Here is a 20,304-nt window from a genome sequence, read left to right as displayed (position 1 = left end):
CAGAGCCCTTGGAGTTTAGACTGGCGTGAACAGGGCATTTGCGTGCCATTATGTAGATGTTTGAATTGCACTTTGCAAAGGGAGCGGCGTAATTTCCTCATTATCTCCACCCTTTGCCAAGTGCATTTCAAACGTCTACATAATGGCACCCACATGCCCTGTTCACTCCCAAGTCTAAACTCCAAGGGCTCTGCCCTTCGAAGGGAGTAGGGCATTTGAATAATGACTATATCAATCGTTAACTAGTGCAACGTATGCTTGGTACATGATTTTCAGGGGGGAAAAGCGTTGAATGTTTTAAAATAAAAGCAGTTGTCCACTTTTTGCCTTTTGTTTCAGTCTTAGGGAATTTTATATTAATATTTAGATACTGTATATCGGCCTATATATCGGTTATCTGTCACGGTCCTGCCTTCTTGTTTCTGAATTTCTAGTCGTGTGGCAGGATCGGGACGGAGCCCTTAGGTTTTATGTGAGAAAGCCATGAGTTGTTTATGTTTTTTACATCTCATGTGCTTTCTCGTGTCTTGTCATTGGCCCTGCCCCTCTCGTTTCATGTATTGCTTCCCTGCCGTGTCTAATGTTTCCCACCTGCCCTCGTCAATTATCCTTCGTTTGTCTTTCCTATTTAATGCCCTCATGTTTCATTGTCTTGTAGCTCGTCCGTTGTACCCCGTACCTTGTGCTGTGAGTTGCATGCCCTCGTCGTGTTTCCTGTGTTTCTCGTGCCTACCAAGGAGATTACCTTTGTGCTTACCTGTCTGTATAGTCCTCGTGTTATGTTCGTGTTCCTTTTGCCTTGTCTCATAATTTAAATTACCTTGTCTCGTTTTCGACGTTGTGTCGAGTTTTTTTGTATTATTATTTATTTTTCCCCCTCTAGGGAAGTGTTTTCTTTGAGTTCTGTAGGTTAATCGTGTCCCGTTTTTTCCCCATTGTGGGTTGTTGTTTTTGTTGTCCTGTCTATTAAAGTATTTGTTAACCCCGTCATTGCCACTGCCTGCATCTGGGTTCTTCTCCACCGCGTAGCGTGACAGTTATCGGCTTCCAACGTTAAAGAATTATCGGTTATCGTTATCGGCCAAAATTTACATATCGTTGCATCCCTAATATTATATAATAAAGAAAACCCTGTATGTATGTATGTATATTTTTAATGCATATAATAAAGTTCACATTTGACAAAAAAATAAAAGATTGAATGTGACTGAAAAATCCTTCGTTTTTCCACTTTGGCGATGCATCGCCTCAATCGCCCTAATGGAAGAGCCGCCCCTGCTAAAAACGTGGCATTACAGGGTATCTGTCAGCTGCTTTCTTTTTCGATAACATATGTTTTTGTGATTTTTCACAGAACCTGAAAATTCCTTAATTCATGTATAATAATAATGATTAGTAGTAGTAGTATTATGACAATTATGAAGATGATGATATTAATATTACTAATAACAATAATAACCTGTTAATAGATTGTTTTATTATTTTAATAACTCAGTTCCCCATGCACTCAGTTGCTTAGTATAATAAATTGGTGTTAATAAATTACATGCAATTATAAATTACTATTGTACTGTATATAGCATTTCCCACACACACGCACACATACTCTCCACTCGAATGTCTTTTGTTGAGTATTGGTATTTATTTGACTGCCCCCACGTGGTCAATAGAGAGACATTTATTTCCACAATCGGACCTAATGCACATATAATATTTACATACATTCTTAATCATCAGATTTTAAACGAGTCCAACGTAAGCAACAGCTGGCGCAACTGATTCTAATTGTTTTGTACAAAAGATTAAAACTAGACCATAACCGTTCTCTAAAAATTCTCTTAAAGGGTAAATCCACACATCCTTACATTTTGCCATACAGTCTAGACTCTAGAACTTGTAATCTTTGCTACCTTTATTTTGAAACCCTTCCTAACGAATGCTATTAAACAAAAATCTTCTCTCTCGTTTCGACCCAGATGGGACTCGAACCCACAATCCCCAGCTCCGGAGGCTGATGCCTTATCCATTAGGCCACTGGGTCGTTACGCAGAGGAATGCGAAACAACTTGTTTTGAAGATCTAACCTGTTATTTAAGTTTAAATATTGAGTGGATTGTCATCTACATGTAACTGTGTTACTATGAAAATTTGTCTTTCTTCTAGTCTGAGCTCTGGGTGTTAGGTATTATCAAGTACCGCGAGGTTTTGTGGTTTCTATAGAAACCATGGCACTGTGTTTTTAGCTGTTGCTGTCAATAACGTTAACGTTACGTGTTTGACTAAATGCCGCGATGCGCAAACCGATCGTAGTACGACGTCAGTACCGCGAGAGCAAATTGTCCCGAATACTTTCTAATCGCCTTTGACATGCCTCGAACACGCATGTAACGTATTTCGTCCTATATTTCACCGTTTGTCACAACTCCCAAAGACCACAGTTGCAATTCCTATGTTTTGGCGCGGAGCATCTTGGATGTAATGTAACAATGAGCGTCTCCTTGAGGTTGCATTGTAGCCAGTCAGTCTGCCCGAGTTCCGACACCGCGAGGGAAGTTCCACGTAGGAAGTCGAGAGTGTCCTCTGTGCAGCGTGTGAGTATTACCGCCCATTTCTGCGTCATCAATGTTACGAGCATGAGGAACTGCTACTTCCTTGCAAACAAGTTGCAAACAATACTTTCAAACGGGTTAGCTGTCAGTACTCTGTTTTAGCCGTCTGTATCGTCGTTGGTATGTAAAATGAACGAGTTTCTTCTTTCTGTCCATTATTACGTATATTACAGTGAATTACAATATACATGACTAAAGCTATGTGGCCGGATATTTTAGCGCTTTTTATGTAACGCGTTATGAGTAGTTAAATATCTGATCAAATTCTTTTATTGTTTTCAACAGAACAAAATGACGTCCGGGACTGACAATGTCATCCGTTTAAATCAGTTTAAAAATAAAGGAATAGACGCTAATGTAAGTCCTCTATACAGTCTACTTGTGCAGAACATATTTATTAGAATTGTTGGAGGATAGTGTTTTCTTTTATCTGCAGAAATTAAGACGAAGAAGATTCGAGTTCAACGCGGAGCTCCGAAAGGCGAAAAAAGATGATCAGATATTTAAAAGGAGAAATGTGAGCTGTGTTTCAGATGATGCCGTCTCACCGTCGCAAGAACGCAGTCAGAATGCACAGGTACAGTTGTTGTATGAAGGCGGACATTAAATATCTGGATTCGCAACCCAGAGTAGGTTGATTGTGTCCTTACTTCACACTCAGGGACTGTTACCGTAATGCCAGTACCACAAGTCACTCTAGATAAAGGTATATTAAATGATGGCAAATAATATACTGTAAGAGTCTAAATAATTCTTATTTTACTACATTTTGACAGCATTGGACTCTCAAGGATATTGTATGGGGTATAAACAGCCAAACTATGGATTATCAGTTACAAGCCACATATGCAGCAAGGTAGGAGACTGCACAACTAAAGAAATGCAGCCCTTAAACATCTCTATAAAAGGTTCCACCTAAACATTCTTAGATCAATAATAAATCCTACCGCTTTACCTCTTAGTAATATTATGTTCAGCCTGTGTTTATCTTAACAGCCATCTGTAATTGATGTCCACAGGAAGCTTTTATCAAGAGTAAAGAATCCTCCAGTGGACCAAATTGTGGATGCTGGCCTTGTTGCTAAATTTGTGAGTTTACTGGAATTGGCTGAGTGTCCTGCCATTCAATTTGAGGCTGCTTGGGCTCTGAATAATATCGCATCTGGGACCACTGAGCAGACAAAAGCTGTAGTGGACGGAGGTGCAATCCCAGCTTTCATTAGTCTGATTTCCTCTCCTCATCCTCACATCAGTGAACAGGCCATTTGGGCACTTGGGAACATAACAGGTATGAAAAGGTGTTTTCTAATTGTCTGGACTGGAGGTTGTCCAGAGATGAAAAAATTGTGATTGTGTTATTTGGTATTTGTGAGTGCCCTGATAGAAGTTTTTCATGCTGGACTTTTTTAGGTGATAGAGCAGCATACAGAGATGAAGTAATCAAGCATGGTGGCATTTTTCACCTTCTGTCACATCTTAGCACCACTGACTTGTCTATTTTTACAGTAAGTTTTATACATGACAGTTAATTCATGATGCCAAGTACTTGTTTCCAGATAACTGAACACATGACCCTCGTGTTGTTACCACTATGCTGTACCAGTTCAGCTAACGGAACACTTTATTTTAGAGGCACTGTATGCTTTTCATTTGTAGTGATTTCTTCTTTCATTTATTAATTTTAGCTCACCTACCTGAGGAATGTCACTTGGACTCTCTCGAACCTTTGCCTAAATAAAGACCGTGCCCCGCCAATGGCTGCAGTTAAGCAGATGCTGCCTGCACTGCTCCGTTTGCTTCACCACAGTGACAGAGAAGTGCTTGCTGACACATGCTGGGCAGTTAAATTCCTAACTGATGGCCAGAATGAGCGTATTGAGCTGGTTGTTCGTGCTGGTCTTGTGCCTCGTTTGGTGCAACTTCTTAGTTGTGGGGATACTGAAATTGTGGTAGGTTTACTGATACATAAAATCAAAAAGCCATTGTTATGAATTTACTGGGGTTTTTTACATTTCTAGTTTTCTTGTTCCCAGACTCCATCACTAAGGGCGGTGGGTAATATAGTGACAGGTACAGATGAGCAGACCCACAGTGTGTTAAATGCTGGTGCTTTGGCTGCTTTTCCTTTGTTACTGCGTTATCATAAGCCCAGCATTCAGAAAGAGGCAGCATGGACTCTGTCTAACATCACTGCTGGAAAAGACACACAGATTCAGGAGGTTATCAATGCAGGCCTAGTGCCTCCGCTTGTGGAGCTCCTAACGCAGGTTAGACGACATAACTACATGAACACAGTGGAATTTCCATTTCCATCCTTTTAAGACTTGATTTTAAGTTTACTCATTTTCTGTTCAGGGAGACTTTAAGACACAGAAGGAGGCAGTATGGGCAATTACAAACTACACAAGTGGTGGAACAGTGGATCAGATTGGGTGTCTTATTCAGTGTAATGTTATTGTGCCATTACTCAACTTACTGTCAGCCAAAGATATCAAGATGATCTTGGTTGTCCTGGATGGCATTTTCAATATTTTCATGGTATGTTCTATGAGTACTACAGTAGAAGTATAAAACTTTATTTATTAAAGGGTAGTACAGGTGCTATAGCATATTTTTTAACATTAGTATTGGTCACTCTTTTGGTCTGTCTGTGGGTTTTACAATAATTTTTTATAATTATTTTTTGGAGCTTGTGACTCCATTGAATTATAAGACCATCTGACATTAGCTGATCAAACACCTCTAGCAGTAAACCTAAGCAGTACCCCCACTTCAATTGAATATGTGCAGTTGCAAAACCAACACTGGTACTTTTAATTTTCATTTTATGTGTAATAAATATCAAGAACTAAAAAGGAGTATTTAACCTTTTTATAGAAGTAATATTTTATTATAGTACCTTTTACTCAAGTGCTTAATTTGTGTACTTTGTTCACACTGATATTTGTCTTTGGTACACAACTTTGGTTTAGTGTCAATGAACGGGTTCATGATAGGATTTTGGGGATAATTCAAGCTAAAAAGTTTGGCAACCACTACTAAAGCAGGTATCATTTAGTAACAGTCTGTCACACACACACATCTTAGATACTCAACTGAAATTGTCTATCAGTATTGTCTATTAATAATCATTTTTGTTAAATTATCACTATGCTGATTTTTAGGCAGCAGAGAAGACTGGAGAAGCAGAAAGATTGTGTCTAATGATAGAGGAGTGCGGTGGATTGGACAGGATTGAAGCTCTGCAGACACATGAGAATGAGATGGTCTACAAAGCTGCTCTCAGTTTGATTGAAAAGTACTTTGGCAAAGAGGTGAGTGTTGATTGAAGACAAAAAAATTGAAACAAAGTGCCTTATATCTTCTTGATATAAGACTCGAGCTTTATTTTTGGACATGGTGGCTTATCAAATTAATGTGAAAGCGTTAAATGTTTTATTTAAAGATCAGGTATCACACGCAGTTTCTGTCAATCTCATATTAATCTTGAGTACCTACAGGTACATCTAAAAAAATTAGAATATCATGAAAAATGTCAATATTTTTTGTCACTCATTTCATATATAGATTCAATACACATAGAGTGAAATATTTCAAGCCTTTATTTCTTGAAATTTTAATGATTATGGCTAACAGATAATGTAAACCCAAAATTCGTCTCAGAAAATTAGAATATTACATAAGATAAAAAAGGATATTTAAAACAGAAATGTCAGGCTTTTGAAAAGTATGTTCATTTCTATGCACTCAATACTTGTTTGGGCCTCCTTTTGCATGAATTACTGCATCAATGCAGCGTGGCATGGAGGCAATCAGCCTGTGGCACTGCTCAGGTGTAATGGAAGCCCAGGTTGCTTTAATAGCGGCCTTCAGGTCATCTGCATTGTTGGGTCTGGTGTCTCGCATCTTCCTCTTGACAATACCCCATAGATTCTCTATGAGGTTCAGGTCAGGCGGGTTTGCTGGCCAATCAAGCACCGTATCACCATGGTCATTGAACCAGCTTTTGGAACCTTTGGCAGTGTGGGCAGGTGCCAAGTCCTGCTGGAAAATAAAATCAGCATCTCCATAAAGCTTATCAGCAGAAGGAAGCATGAAGTGCTCTAAAATTTCCTGGTAGATGGCCAGGGAATTTGACTTTTGACTGATGACTGTGGACTTCAGAAAACACAGTGGACCAACACCAGCAGATGACATGGCAGCCCAAACCATCACTGACTGTGGAAACTTCACACTGGACTTCAAGCAACATGGATTCTGTGCCTCTCCACTCTTCCTCCAGACTCTGGGACCTTGATTTCCAAATGAAATGCAAAATTTACTTTCATCTGAAAAGAGGACTTTGGTCCACTGTGTTTTCTGAAGTCTGTATACAGTAGTATTAGAATATTACTAGAATATATGCATACGTCGTATCTTCGAAGAGTGTTTAGTTTGATCACATTTATAAAAGATAGATACAGCTGTACGATTATTTCCGGAAAAACACGAGCTGCTGGAGGCTGGCAGTGGGACGGAACTACAACACGAGCACACAATTATGCACATACGCGCCGATTGCCAACAAAACACAGTCATATGACTTAGTTTGACTTACCGCGTGCAGTTCATGTCCGGCATCTTTTAGCACTGGGACCGCGCCATCTATCAGTCTCAAACGATCTCCAAATCCAGCGTAATATAACATCCATCACTGAAATGCCGTGAACAAACAGACACACCTAAACTTCACTATCGCAAGAGTAACAAGCTGCAGCGCAGCCAATCTTGACGCAGCTTGATGGCAAGATCACATCCAGATTAGTTGAAGGGTTTAGGAATCTCTTTATATGTAGCTTCCCCCTTTTTCAAGGGACCAAAAGTAATTGGACAGTTGAATCAAAAGCTGTTTTATGCACAGGTATGGGCTTTTCGTTAAATCATTTCTTCATAAATTAAAAATGTTAAAGGTCTGGAGTTGATTCTACATGTGGTGTTTGCATTTTGAAGCTGTTTCTGTGAACCCACATCATGCGGTTCAGGGAAATCTCCATGCAAGTGAAACGGACCATAGTTAGGTTTAAAAAACTCAACAAATCCATCAGAAAGATCCCAGGGGCCAGTTTCAATAAGGAGGTTCAACCAACAACAAGTTAAAATATGAACTCTGAGTTGTTTAACACCGAGATGCGAAATTGAGTTTTGGAACAGCTGATTTGAGTTAGTTCTATCAACTCTGGGTAGACTTACCTTGAGTTAAGTGCTTGCACCACAACTACGACAAGCCATGATCAATGGCGCTCCGATATTACGATTCACCATGGCAACGGCACCAAAAAAAAGCAACATGGCGGCAGAAAGCGCGTGAGAGCGAGGAACACTTTCTGCTCTGCATACAGTGGATTTACTAATGTGCTTTAATGTGTAAATGACTTAAGTTTAAATTGATAAAAAGATAAATGTACCAACAAACAAACAAAAATTATCAGTAAATGAATGAAACAACAGAAATAAATCAGAAATAATAAAAAAATCTTATGTTGAGTACTTAATGTACTTCATGTTGAGCTCATGTACTACACTAGTACATGAGTACTAGTGTATAGGACACTTGTAAGTGTGTCAGACTCTCGTGTCAAAGTCAGACCGATCATCGGTCCGAACCCTGCCCGGAGCAGTTTTAGGTAGGAATGGCTGCACGTCTAAATAATTTATTTATTCATGCACTTTATTTACACACTTTATTAAGTAATTTCTTATCCTTCATAGAAAACTACCATTTGTGAGAACATGTAAGGGAAAGAATCTGCTCTGATGTAATACACGGCCACGATGGCTGATGTTATTGATGTAAGGATGGATGAGATATATTTCGATATATCCAATTCACTTTAAAGAAAAATGGTACAGTTTTAATAAAAATGCAAATGGAAATGACAAAATTCTACTCAGGTCCTAAATTCCTCTCCTGAAATCAAAGAACATCCATATGAATTAATGCAGCCTCTTGAGTTACCCCAGAGTTTCCCTTCATTTCAGGGTTAATATACTCAGTTTTCACTAAACCTCCTTTCTGAAACGGGCCCCAGGAACATAGGAGTTGCCAAATAAACATTCTGAGATGAAAACAACACACTGCTGAGCTCAGCAACAAAAAAATCCTGGACGTCTGTATTAGGTGGTTGATGGCATTATGCTCCTATGCTCTTATCTTCTGTTACATCACCAAAAAACATCAGTGACCCAGTGCCTTAAGAAGCCATACATGGAAATGGAATCACACCGCCTGAACACTATTTTACTGAAGATGTTGTCTGCTCATATCATGAGATATTCCAAGCCTTCTCCATATCTTTTATTCTTATTAGTCTTATGCAGGTTGATATTAGTTTTATCTCTCCATAAAATGCTTTTTTATAGCTTGTTCGGCTATTTTAGAAGTCAAATCTACCCCTCCTATTCTTGAGGCTTTTACTCCTTGTTGTGAACCCTCTGTCGTTGTCCTTGTCTTCTCTTTATTGTTTATTCATTGATAACTTTACCTCCTGGAGAGTGTTCCTTACTTGTCTGGACTTTGTGAAGAGTTTTTGTCAATGTCATTATCCTTCACTTTTATATAGACGTCCAGGATTTTTTGTTGCTGAGCTCACCAGTGTGTTTTTTTCTCTTCTCAGAATATACAAAATTGTTGATTTGGCCACTCTTGATGTTCCTGGCATCTTTCTGATGGATTTGTTGTTTTTGAAATCTATATGGTCTGTTATACTTGAATGGAGATCTCCCTGAACCAAATGATGTGGGTTCACAGCAACTAGACCTCAACTCTAGACCTTTAACGTGTTTAATTTATGAAGAAGTTATTTAACGAAAAGCCCATACCTGTGAATAAAACAACGTTTGGTTCAACTGTCCAATTACTCCCTTGAAAAAGGGGGGAGCAACATATTAAAGAGCTGTAATTCCTAAACCCTTCAGATAATCTGGATGTGAATACACGAAATAAAGCTGAGAGTGTGCACTTTAAGACAATATTCATTATATAACTTGAATACATTTCGGTACACAGCTAAAATAACAAAATATGTGCCTCTGTCCAAATATTTATGGACCTGTATATGAGCATTTACATTTTATTCCAAGCAAGTTTTTTTCTGTAAATATCATTACCTTTTCGCAGATTTTTACAAATGTAGTCTATTTATTTTTTAGGAGAAGATAAATCCATTGGTCTAGGAACCACCTCTGAGGATTACACATTCCAGTTTGCTGATAACAGAAGCACTTTCAACTTTACTTTATCTTCTCCTTTTTAAGGGCCCTGTTGTTTATTTTTGTTAGCGCCCAAGCCCTGTTTTTACTCAAGATTTCAACTGAAACGGTCATTTAGTTTACTTATTGAGTGAATAATGTCTTGGGAGGCTTAAAATAGCAAAAAGTATTTTCAAGATGTCATTTTTTTCTCAAAAACATAATGGTGAGGTATTCATTTATTTAAAGCGACAACACACAGTTTTTATTTAGTCAGTTTGACGCTGCAGTATTTATCCAAAAAATGTTTGTTGACACCACAAATAAGAACATTAACCCAGTGTTTAGTGATGTACAGTGTGAAAAGTCAGGTTATGGATACCCAGGGCTATCTCTTTACCCCTGGTAATTTATTTAGTTTCAGCAGTGTGAAACATGAAACGCATAACACAGGATTCTGTTGGTTAACGTGAAGTTAACCAACACGTCAAGTGTGAAGACAAAAAGACAGCATGTTCAACTTGTACAGCTGTACATATTCAAGTATAAACAAATATTATGCAGAAATGTAAAATAAATAAATTAAAATCAATTCTATTGTCAGACACACTAAAGAAACAGACTTTTTAATTGTTGCATTTTCACACTTGACCCAAGTTTACTATTTTCTATTAAAGTTGTAATATTTTGAGAATACATTTGTAGCAATATGAGAATAAACTCTTGTAAAGTATTTTGAGAATAAAGTCGTGATTTTGACATGAATGTGTTTGAAGTTGTGTGAACAAACAGAAATGACAAAAATTAAAATACCAAATTCAATGTGTATATGTCGAAATCAAAATGACAAATTCAAGATGATCTAATCTTGCTATTTGTGATCTGGCTAATTACGTTTTTTTTATTTATGTTCGAGTTTGAACAGTATAGCCGGACTGATTTCACTTGGATCATTAGATCTTGCGTTAGGGTTAGGGAATAGATGGACAGTTAATGCTGAATCTGAAGATGTATACCCTGGATTAGAGCGAAAGCGTGATAAGGCAAAGCGTGTGGACCAATGAATGTCCTTTGCTTCCCATTCTGGTACTGGGGTCTTTCTGAGGTGTGCATATGTTAGCCCACCAAAATCTAGTTTAGCAAACCATTCTCCACTATGACCACAAAAGCTTCTATAAAAAATGACCTCAATTTACCAAGTGTGCCAATAATAGGACTATATGTAATTTCTAAGATTAACTATTTAAGCGCAAAACTGTAATTTTCACGTTTTATTTATTTTGTAGGATTTTTCATTAAAAGTTTTTACAAACACATAATTCACAACAGCACCAGTTTGGTCAAGCACTTATTTAATCTCCTCAGGAAGTGTCACCCCTAAATAAAAAAAGAACATCCGTTAATCTTGAGTTTATAAAGTTCACAGTAACAAATCGAAGTGTTGCCTGGTATGCGTCCTCACTCTTTAAATTTCCACTCCTGACGGCACATGGGGCACTGCTGCTGCACCTGCTGGGAGTTCAGCCACTTCAGGATGCAGTGCATGTGGAAACAGTGAGAACACTGACCCCAGACGAGTGGGCAGTCATCTCCTGGGACCTTGCCTGATAAAACCAGAGTAGATTTTATTTTGTAAAATAATAAACACACATGTGATTCAATGAATCATAACTATATTGGGTCTAGTATGGATCAAAAACAGCATATACGTGGATTTCATTAAAAAAATCCACAGTAAAATTGTTTCAGTCAATGGTAAAACGCAATTACGCACAGTCTGGGCAACAGCCATTGAAAGGTGCTCGGCAGATGCCACAGTTCTCATCGTTGGCTACCCACAACCAGGATGCCACACCATTCCACTGCTTTATTTTTACCTTCATCTTATCTGAAAATTCACCAAAACGTGTTATAGGTTAACTGGGGACATGCGCATGCACACATTTTTGCCTGATTTTCCGGCAGTTAAACGGACACCTTAGACAAAGATTCCGAGGAGTCCTGATTAAAAGCTTACATCGCATTATTTGTTAAAGTTGTATTGTTTTAACGACACTTACCCGCCGCATAATTTTTAGTTCTTCTTTTTGTTCAGTTTTTATGTTTTTGGTGCACCAACATTAAGGCGCATTATCGCCACCTTCTGTGCTGGTTCTTTATTCTCACTGTTCCGATATGGCGGACGACCAACGTGTCTAGCATCTAGCCATATTTGTCGATGATTATATTACCTTTGATGTACATTGCATACAATACTGGTCTTAATGCAAAGACAAAGGAATTACTATCATATCCAATTAATCGGTTATAAGGGAAAACTGCCTCAACACACTACGGGAGGTCCTCCCCGCCTGCAACTAGCGGGTCTTGCCAGTAGGTGGCAGGCTACTACAGTTTAACTCAAACAAGCCTCTCGTTTCTTTTACTGCAAACGTCACACTTTCACGTGTTTTAAGTGTTGCGTCTCTTAGCAACGGAAGAAACACCGCAAGTCTCGCTCTACTGTATGGGTTGGATCAATAGAAAACTGTATTTTATCCATAAGTAAGAGTATTTTATAATTTAGCTGACGGAACTCCCTATTGTCCTTGTGTTATTTTAACCAAAAAATAACCAAGAGGAAAATAAACTTGCTCATTAAAGCTTTTATAAAGGCTACGTAGGACGAGACCACGAAATAATCGGGTGATGATTGCTTTTGTTTTTATTCTTCTTAATTTTGTTTGTTTCATACACCTCTCTGACTGTTCTCTGACTGTATAAATCTTCTTACTTTATTAGCCTACCTGTTTATCTATTGTAGAGAGATGGACGGTGGTCGAAATGGGGGTCTGCTGGAGGACCAAATGAACAGGCAGGATGAGAATGTTGGCCAAAATACTGAAGTCACTGAGCCAGAGGTTTCCCATGAAGCGTTTATTATAAAAGTGTTTATGTATTTGTTTAGTTTATAAAAGTGTAATATTACACACTAAATACATTCATCATGTGATAGTGTATGACGAATACGTTACCCTGGGTAAATACCATCTTTATTTTTACCCAAAACAATGACAATTTTGAACCAAAGTTGTTTTATTTATGCTTTATTTTAGAGAGAAAGTAACTCAATGGAGCTGTCAGACAGTGATGTTGGAGGCAATGGTTACTCTGTGACCAGTGAACCAGTGCTTTTGCTTAACTCTGGTGTGTGTTGGTTTGTTATTTCTGAGAATAAAATGAACTCACATTTAAATGGCAGTACTGTTGGTGTCTGTTACAGGTCAGATGTACACATATGAACCTTTCACTCATAAACAAATTGAATCCTTTGTGCAAGTATTCTGTGTTACTTTATCATGGCACAATATCCGATTTTTCAAGGTATAAATAATTTAGAATTGTGTCTATGTTTATACAGAATCTTATTTAGTATGAAATAATTTGCTTCCTATATATTCTTTACTTAACATTTTTCTTTTGTTTATAGAAACAGACAACAAGAGGACACCTGTCTTACTCCAGTACTCTTTCCAGTTGGAGCTCAGCAGTGGGGCACAACCGAGAGTAGAAGAGGAAAATGAGGAACAGGAAGAACTTCTGGTGCTGGATCCTGAACATGTGTGTAAACTTGTTACATATCTGTTAAATGCATCTAAAGTAGTAACTGAATAAATTATTTTTAACATTATTTTAACAATTTAGTGTCTTTGCAGTGTATTGCAAAAGGGTATGCAATAATTTGTAATAGGAGAAAATACTGTTGCCTTAACAATTACACACAAACTGAATAGTAATACTTATTACTACTAATTTATTGTATTTTTTGGTAAAGCGTCACTTTCTAAATGTACTACTTCAATGTAGCATCTCTAAACTCTACCCTATTACAATGAGTTGTGCCAATATCAGTCATTAGAGCGTTAATCGATCTGCACTTTTAATTTTTACTTAAAATAGTGGACGGTCCTGATACTTTAAGGATAGCCATGTCAACATAGATTTACGATACACTAAGTGTTAAGAAAAGATAGTTAGTATGTAGCGTCAGTATTTCTTTGATGGATTCTTATGTCATGATCTTTTCCTATATTGTTCTCATCAGCCTCTAATGAAGAGATTTCAGTCTGCATTGAAGAAACACCTAAGTAATCAACTGGAGAGACAGACCCTTGAACTCCGTGAGAAGGTAATACCAAAGTGTCATGTAAGTTGAGTGGAGGAACCCAAGCGCAGGCAGCAGCAGTGGTGAAGGGGTTAACAGAGAATTTATTAAATACAAGGACAAAACAAAACACCCACGTGGGGCAAAAAACGCAAGAAAACTAGACTTACACTAAAATGACAGGAACCAGACTAACTAATAACACGGCAAGGAAAACACAGAAAAGTTTCTTGGCAGGACAAGGGGAACACGAGCATGACACGAGATATAACAAACACATGAAACGCAAGAGCACAGGACAATGAAACAAGAGGGCATTAAATAGGGTAAGACAAACGAGGGATAATGACACAGGGCAGGTGGGAAACATTAGACACGGCAGGGAAGCAATACATGAAACGAGAGGGGCGGGGCCAATGACAAGACACGAGAAAACACATGAGAAGTAAAAAACATAAACATCTCATGGCTTTCTCACATAGAACCTAAGGGCTCCGTCCCGATCCTGCCACATGACTAGAAATACAGAACCAAGAATGCAGGACCGTGACAGAGCCCCCCCCCCCCCCCCTTAATGAACACTCCCAGGTGTTCACCAAGGGGTTGACAAAAAAGACATGACAGACTGGGACAAAGACAGGAACCAAATACACATAGACAACATAACCAAGGGCAATACAGAAAATAAAATTATTGGGTTGGGGTAGGACAACAAAAATAATAAACATGGGAGGGGGGGTGGGGACAGACAAGGGCTTGTGGGGGGAACAGTCCTAGTCCCCGGCTGCGCTCGAGGGCGCAAAGTCCTGGGGGACTTAGGGGAGGAAGTCCTGGGGGGAACCGCCGGCTGGAAGGCCGGCTGGACAGGGCTTGACGCCGGCTGGAAAGCCGGCAGGAGGGCCGGCTGGAGAGGGCTTGATGCTGGCTGGGACGCCGGCTGCTGCACCGGCTGCTGCACCGGACTGGATGCCAGCTGGATCACCGGCTGGGACGCCGGACTGGACACTGGACTGGACGCCGGCTGCACCGGACTGGACGCCGCTGCTGCACCGGGCTGGGTGCTGGACTGGACACTGACTGTACCGGAGTCCACGCCCCCCTCCGTTGCCGCTTCTTCTTCAGCCGAGCCACCCGTCTGGTGGTCAGCTGAAGGAAGGAGGTGAAGGGCACGGCTGGCTCGGGGATGGAGGCCTCCGACGAGGACCCCCAGGATTCTCGCCTCCCCTGCTTGCCAATGGGGCTGGTGGACGGTGGAGAGGCTGCCGAGAGTGAGGAGGATGGCGTGGCGGTGCCCACAACCCCAATCTGCAGGGGCCCACGCTCAGGGATCGTGACCAGAGGAGATGGGTAACTGTTATATGTTGAGACCGTGGACTCCGATCGCTCCACGGCGGACAGCCACACGGCGTCGAAGTCCAGCGGCCTCAACGCCCTCATCTCCGCCCTCGAGAGTGGATTCCTGAGACCGGAGTTGAATAGCACCGCGAGTTCCTCCTCCCCGAAGACGCCATACTCGTCCACGCTCTCGCTCCCCTGGCGAAGTCCGCAGAGGAGGCAATACATGAAACGAGAGGGGCGGGGCCAATGACAAGACACGAGAAAACACATGAGAAGTAAAAAACATAAACATCTAATGGCTTTCTCACATAGAACCTAAGGGCTCCGCCCCGATCCTGCCACATGACTAGAAATACAGAACCAAGAATGCAGGACCGTGACACCAAAGTCCCTTAAGGAAAGTCACATCACTTGCCAAACATCTTTGCAAGAGCTCAGATGTGCGATTTCAGTGTTGTCATAGTTGAATGAGTGAAAACTGATATCGCTACAATCGCATGCTTAGGTAGCAATTAAACTTTCTTTTAAACTACACTAATTAAACTGCCATTGGTTAATGTCACATCTATCACAGAATGGGTATGATGGGGAAATAAATTAAACATGCTAGTCAGAATGTTGTGAAGCATTGCAGACGTAGTATCGGTTACGACAAACTATACAGGACAAAATGATTGAATCTCGCATCCTGCTGCCCCATGTCATTTACGAATCATTTGACACACAAATTGTGCCAAAACTGTGGGGTTTTGAACCGAGCATAAATTTCATTTTCATTTCCACATTTTATAGAGGGCACTAAAGAAAATTAAATTCTAGATCCCAAAACAACTGTCCAAATAATCCCCAACATCTGTTCTTTTTCAAATTTCCACTCCACTTTTTTGCTAATTTTTCTAAACCTGCTTGGACCTCCATAATTGTTCCCTGAATCTATTACTTAGCAATAAATCTTTAATCTAACACTTAAGGGACATCTATTGGTTTTCTTGTCTTATGTTCAAATTTAGTGAAAGTGCATCAGATCGGATTAGCTGATCAAATATTATATTATACTAGACATTTTTGGTCTATTTGTCATTAGTCAATGAAAACGTCAATAGATTTTTAGTCATCATTTAGTTAATTTATGTATCATTTTGTTTTTGTCGTTAGGGGCTTTCACACCACGGGAACGATTTCGTAGTTCCGGGACGATTTGCTGGAAGTACCCGCTTTTTGTTGTGTTTGCACCGCAGGAACCGGACAGAATTTTAGTTTGGGAGAACCTTTTTGGGGGAACACTAACATTTTAGGCTTGTTCGACTTGATGTGACGCCGCAAGATCCGACAGGCGGATGACATCAAAGTACCGCGAGAGGGATTCGAAACCAAACTTTTTACAGTTTTTGAATCGCTCTCACAGTACTTTGATGTCATCCGGCTGTCGGGTCTTGCGGCGCCGTATCAAGTCGAACAAGCCTATTAGCTCATTCTCTGAGGCAGGGTCTAACCAACAGGTTAGGAATGACCTGTGACGCAAGCAAACGCTGATTGGCCGAACTTCTGTTGTTGTTGTTCGACTGACGTGCTTGAATGGCGTTGCTGTCGACCAGTTTACGTCACTAAATAGTCCCTTTTGCCAGTGCGAATGCAATCGGCGACATGGCCTGAGGGAAAACTTAGTTCACAAACAACAGCACTCTTTTCTCGTTCCGAAGCTTCGTTTCTGAACTTATCCAGTCGGAAAGCGCCTATTGTCAGTAGAAAGTTGTTTTATGAAAATGATGATAACAACACCAAATTAATACCGGCAAACATTTAACTAGATCTCTAGTCTGTAAATGTGCATTAAAGCTGTTGGGAAAAATTAAAAAACCACTGCTTCCAAAGTCACCTAAACTGAATTTTCATGATAAGGGTACAATTCATGAAAAGGGTAAAAAAGGGATACTGCGCCCAAAAATGAAAATTCTGTTTTCATTTACTCACTTTCAAGTTGTTCCTAACCTGTAGAAACTTATTTGATCTGATTAACACAAAGAAAGATATTTGGAAAAATGTTAGCAACTGACATTTCTGGGACATCATTGACTACCATTTTTTAACACAAAATGGAGAAAAGCAAACAGTTCTAGGGCACTAGTAGTCCATGATGTCCCTGGAATGTCAGTTGCTAACATTTTTCCAAATATCTTTCTTTGTGTTCAACAGAACAGATACATTCATACAGATTTGGAACAACTTGGGAAGGGGGATTATTCATGACAGAATTTTTATTTCTGGCTTGAGTATCCCTTAAAAAAGTTTAGAGGCCCCAGTACATTTTATTCAGTTCCAATACTGATAATTGATGCTGCCATAATTTTCCTCTGTATTACACATCAAAAACAATGACAAAAGCACCCATGCAAAAAGGAGGCTGAGATAGCTTCTTTCTGCAGAAAGTACTGGAGAAAGCTGAGGTTCAGAGGCGTCAAGAACTTGCTGAGGAAGTGTACATGGTGCAGGAGTTGTTGGCCAAACTCCAAGCATCTCTGGAAGCCAGTCATGAAGCTAATGGCCAGACTGCTGCCCAGCGGAGACAGGCTCAAGATAAGCTAGATACAGTGAAGAATCAGTACCATGCAGCTGCTAGTCATGCACGAAAACAACGTACACAAGGTGAGAATTTGTGAACGAAGAGAATTCGTTAAAGAAGAATCAGCACTGTTTATCTCTGCTTTCTTTGTAGTGTCTGAATTACAATCTAAGGTTGACAGCATGGCCACGATGCTGCTCTACATGCAGAAGGCCAACACTGACCTGCGCTTGGACATAAAAGCCATAATAAATGCTTCAAACAAAGCTCAGAGAGAGAGAACTCAGGCAGAGGAGCACAAATACCAGCAGGTAGAGCACTAGACCGCATCTGTATGATCATATGTTGCATTGAATCATGTGCCTCATTTTAAATGTATCATTGCTATCTATCAGATGTGATCCATTCATTCACCACCTTTTTTAATGTGGAAAATGTAGAGGAAATTGATCAAAATTCCTGATTGCTCTAAACCTCTCGCAGACATTCAAACACTTTTATTTATTCCCTGTCAGGATGTCTACGTCGAGCGCTTGACCAAGCATGTTGAGAAGCTTTCAGGGCAGATCGCTCTGTTTGAGGTTCAAATCACTGCTCAGAGTGAGGAGACAAAGGCTGCAAAGGAGACTTATTCTGAGGTTGGAAAATAATCTCTGCATGATTTCAAATGCTGGTCCAGGATGTTTTAGTCTAGAGCTGGCCTAGCATTTCACCAGTGAAATTTAGCTGGTAAAATTGTCCAACTTCCAACATTTAGATTAAAAATAATGTAACATTAGTTTTGGCATGTCAGGTAAGGTTACTCCTGACAATCCTAAGAAATCATGTACATACAATGACAAATGATATTTCCCTGTGTCAAGTCCATGGTTGTATGTGTTTACTGTAGGCACAGCTTGAACTTGACTCTCTTAATGTCGAGCATAAGCAGTTGTTCCAGCAGTGGAACAGCAGCCTGGTAATGATGAGAAGGAGGGATGAAGCTTACAATGCTATGCAGGAAGAATTGAGGTAAGCGTAATACTCATGGTATGATGTTTGTGTGTGCTCTCAACATTATCATTGACCTGTATTGAATGTTCTTCCCCCAGGCAGATCAATGATCAGATGCTTTCTCTAGAAACCAAAATTGACGGTTATAAAAAGTCCATTACACAAGAAGAGGAGCAGAACGAGCGTCTCACTCTGCATCTGAACCAGGCCCAGGCTGACTGCACCACTTCACATAAACTCCTTACACACTCCCAGAACCATCAGGAGGTCTTGCAGGCCCAGTACAGCAACTACACACAAATACTGCAGGAGACGGAGAAAACTCTTAGCACATTGCGTGTGGTACTGTATTTACATTGGCTTATTACACAATTTGTCATGTGTTTATACTGTTCATAGCTGATCTGCTGGTCAAACTGTGTCCTAGTCAGTCAGGCCCAACAGGATTTTGGCAACAAGACTTTTTCTTGTTCACAATAAAAACAAAGATGCTGCCAACTGTGACCAAATCACTCAAAATACACTCCACAGCTGAAACATAAATAGGGCCTTTCGCACCAGGGGAATACTTTTGGGCATGTTCACAATACAGGAACTAAGAACCATTTTAGTTGTAGAAACACCTGTTGAAGGCATTACTTCAGAGTAGGGTCTAACCCAGGCCAAAAGAAACTACCAGTGAAGCAGTGTTGGGTGTAACTAGTTACTAAGTAATTAGTTACTGTAATTTAATTACTTTCCCTTTTGAAAAAGTAAAGTAAGGGATTACTCTTCTTTTTCTGTAATTTAATTACAGTTACTTTTGATGTAATTAAACTAAATACCTTGTGTAATATATGTGTGCGTAATAGTGGAATTGACATCAAAATTCAAAGTCTAACTCTAGTAATTAAATTACAGTAACTAAAAATCTGTACTTTAATGTATAATTCTCACATTTGTAATACTTTGGTCAGTTAATAAGAGCACTTTATGTAGTTTAATATTATTTTTTTAAATGAATTAAAAGAGCCATTTCATGTCTATCCTTGAATCACTTAACTAATCAAGGTTGATACAGGATATAGAAAGTAATTAGTAATAAGTAACTAAATACTTTTTGGAGAGAGTAATTTGTACAATAATCTAATTACACTATTGAATATGTAATTAGTAACTAGTAATTAATTACTTTTTGAGAGTAACTTACCCAACACTGCAGTGAAGTAAGTGTACGTTGACTGACCAAATGCATGCATGGAGAAGTACTGTATTTGAAAATTATAAAAATCAAATAACAAATAAGTCAATGATTGCTTTTGAAGCTAGAAGTTTTACAATCACATCAATGATGTTAACACATAAATCAGACAATGCTCCCCTCAATTTAATGTAATTCCAAAGTTGTGGTCTTGACCGGTCTGAGACCAAGACAAGACAGAGACCAAAGACAG

General features: G+C 39.5%; 3 protein-coding genes and 1 non-coding gene across 4 annotated transcripts in view; 2 read left to right on the top strand and 2 right to left on the bottom strand.

Moving 5' to 3' along the window:
* Nucleotides 1-1,968: 1,968 nt before the first annotated feature.
* trnar-ccg (transfer RNA arginine (anticodon CCG)) lies at nt 1,969-2,041 on the bottom strand. Its single transcript has one exon. It is a non-coding gene; the product is annotated as a tRNA-Arg (tRNA).
* Nucleotides 2,042-2,267: 226 nt separating this feature from the next.
* On the top strand, nt 2,268-11,201 carry LOC130556259 (importin subunit alpha-1-like). Its single transcript, XM_057337057.1, has 11 exons — nt 2,268-2,591; nt 2,895-2,966; nt 3,046-3,186; nt 3,386-3,465; nt 3,629-3,897; nt 4,020-4,114; nt 4,295-4,558; nt 4,643-4,876; nt 4,965-5,147; nt 5,774-5,927; nt 9,798-11,201. The coding sequence occupies exons 1-11, from the start codon at nt 2,487-2,489 to the stop codon at nt 9,899-9,901; spliced, it is 1,701 nt and encodes a 566-aa protein (XP_057193040.1). The 5' UTR covers nt 2,268-2,486; the 3' UTR covers nt 9,902-11,201.
* The window catches only part of ccdc40 (coiled-coil domain containing 40), a 23,087-nt gene continuing 8,599 nt past the window's right edge, over nt 5,817-20,304 (top strand). Inside the window, exons 1-10 of the mRNA XM_057337055.1 lie at nt 5,817-5,923; nt 12,640-12,736; nt 12,932-13,022; nt 13,306-13,436; nt 13,921-14,004; nt 17,742-17,961; nt 18,032-18,189; nt 18,394-18,516; nt 18,768-18,889; nt 18,970-19,213. Coding sequence (XP_057193038.1) covers nt 12,644-12,736; nt 12,932-13,022; nt 13,306-13,436; nt 13,921-14,004; nt 17,742-17,961; nt 18,032-18,189; nt 18,394-18,516; nt 18,768-18,889; nt 18,970-19,213 — 1,266 coding nt within the window. The 5' untranslated portion in view covers nt 5,817-5,923; nt 12,640-12,643. The remainder of the gene's footprint in view (nt 5,924-12,639; nt 12,737-12,931; nt 13,023-13,305; nt 13,437-13,920; nt 14,005-17,741; nt 17,962-18,031; nt 18,190-18,393; nt 18,517-18,767; nt 18,890-18,969; nt 19,214-20,304) is intronic.
* anapc11 (APC11 anaphase promoting complex subunit 11 homolog (yeast)) lies at nt 11,302-12,604 on the bottom strand. The gene is given in 3 exon segments (XM_057338949.1): nt 11,302-11,440; nt 11,607-11,724; nt 11,897-12,604. Coding segments are annotated over 2 exon segments (252 nt in total). The 5' UTR covers nt 11,720-11,724; nt 11,897-12,604.

This window comes from Triplophysa rosa, linkage group LG7 (genome assembly GCF_024868665.1).
Source record: "Triplophysa rosa linkage group LG7, Trosa_1v2, whole genome shotgun sequence".
Lineage (NCBI taxonomy): Eukaryota > Metazoa > Chordata > Actinopteri > Cypriniformes > Nemacheilidae > Triplophysa > Triplophysa rosa.
The sequence above is the reverse complement of the archived record's forward strand: the minus strand, read 5'-3'. Positions and strand labels throughout refer to the sequence as shown.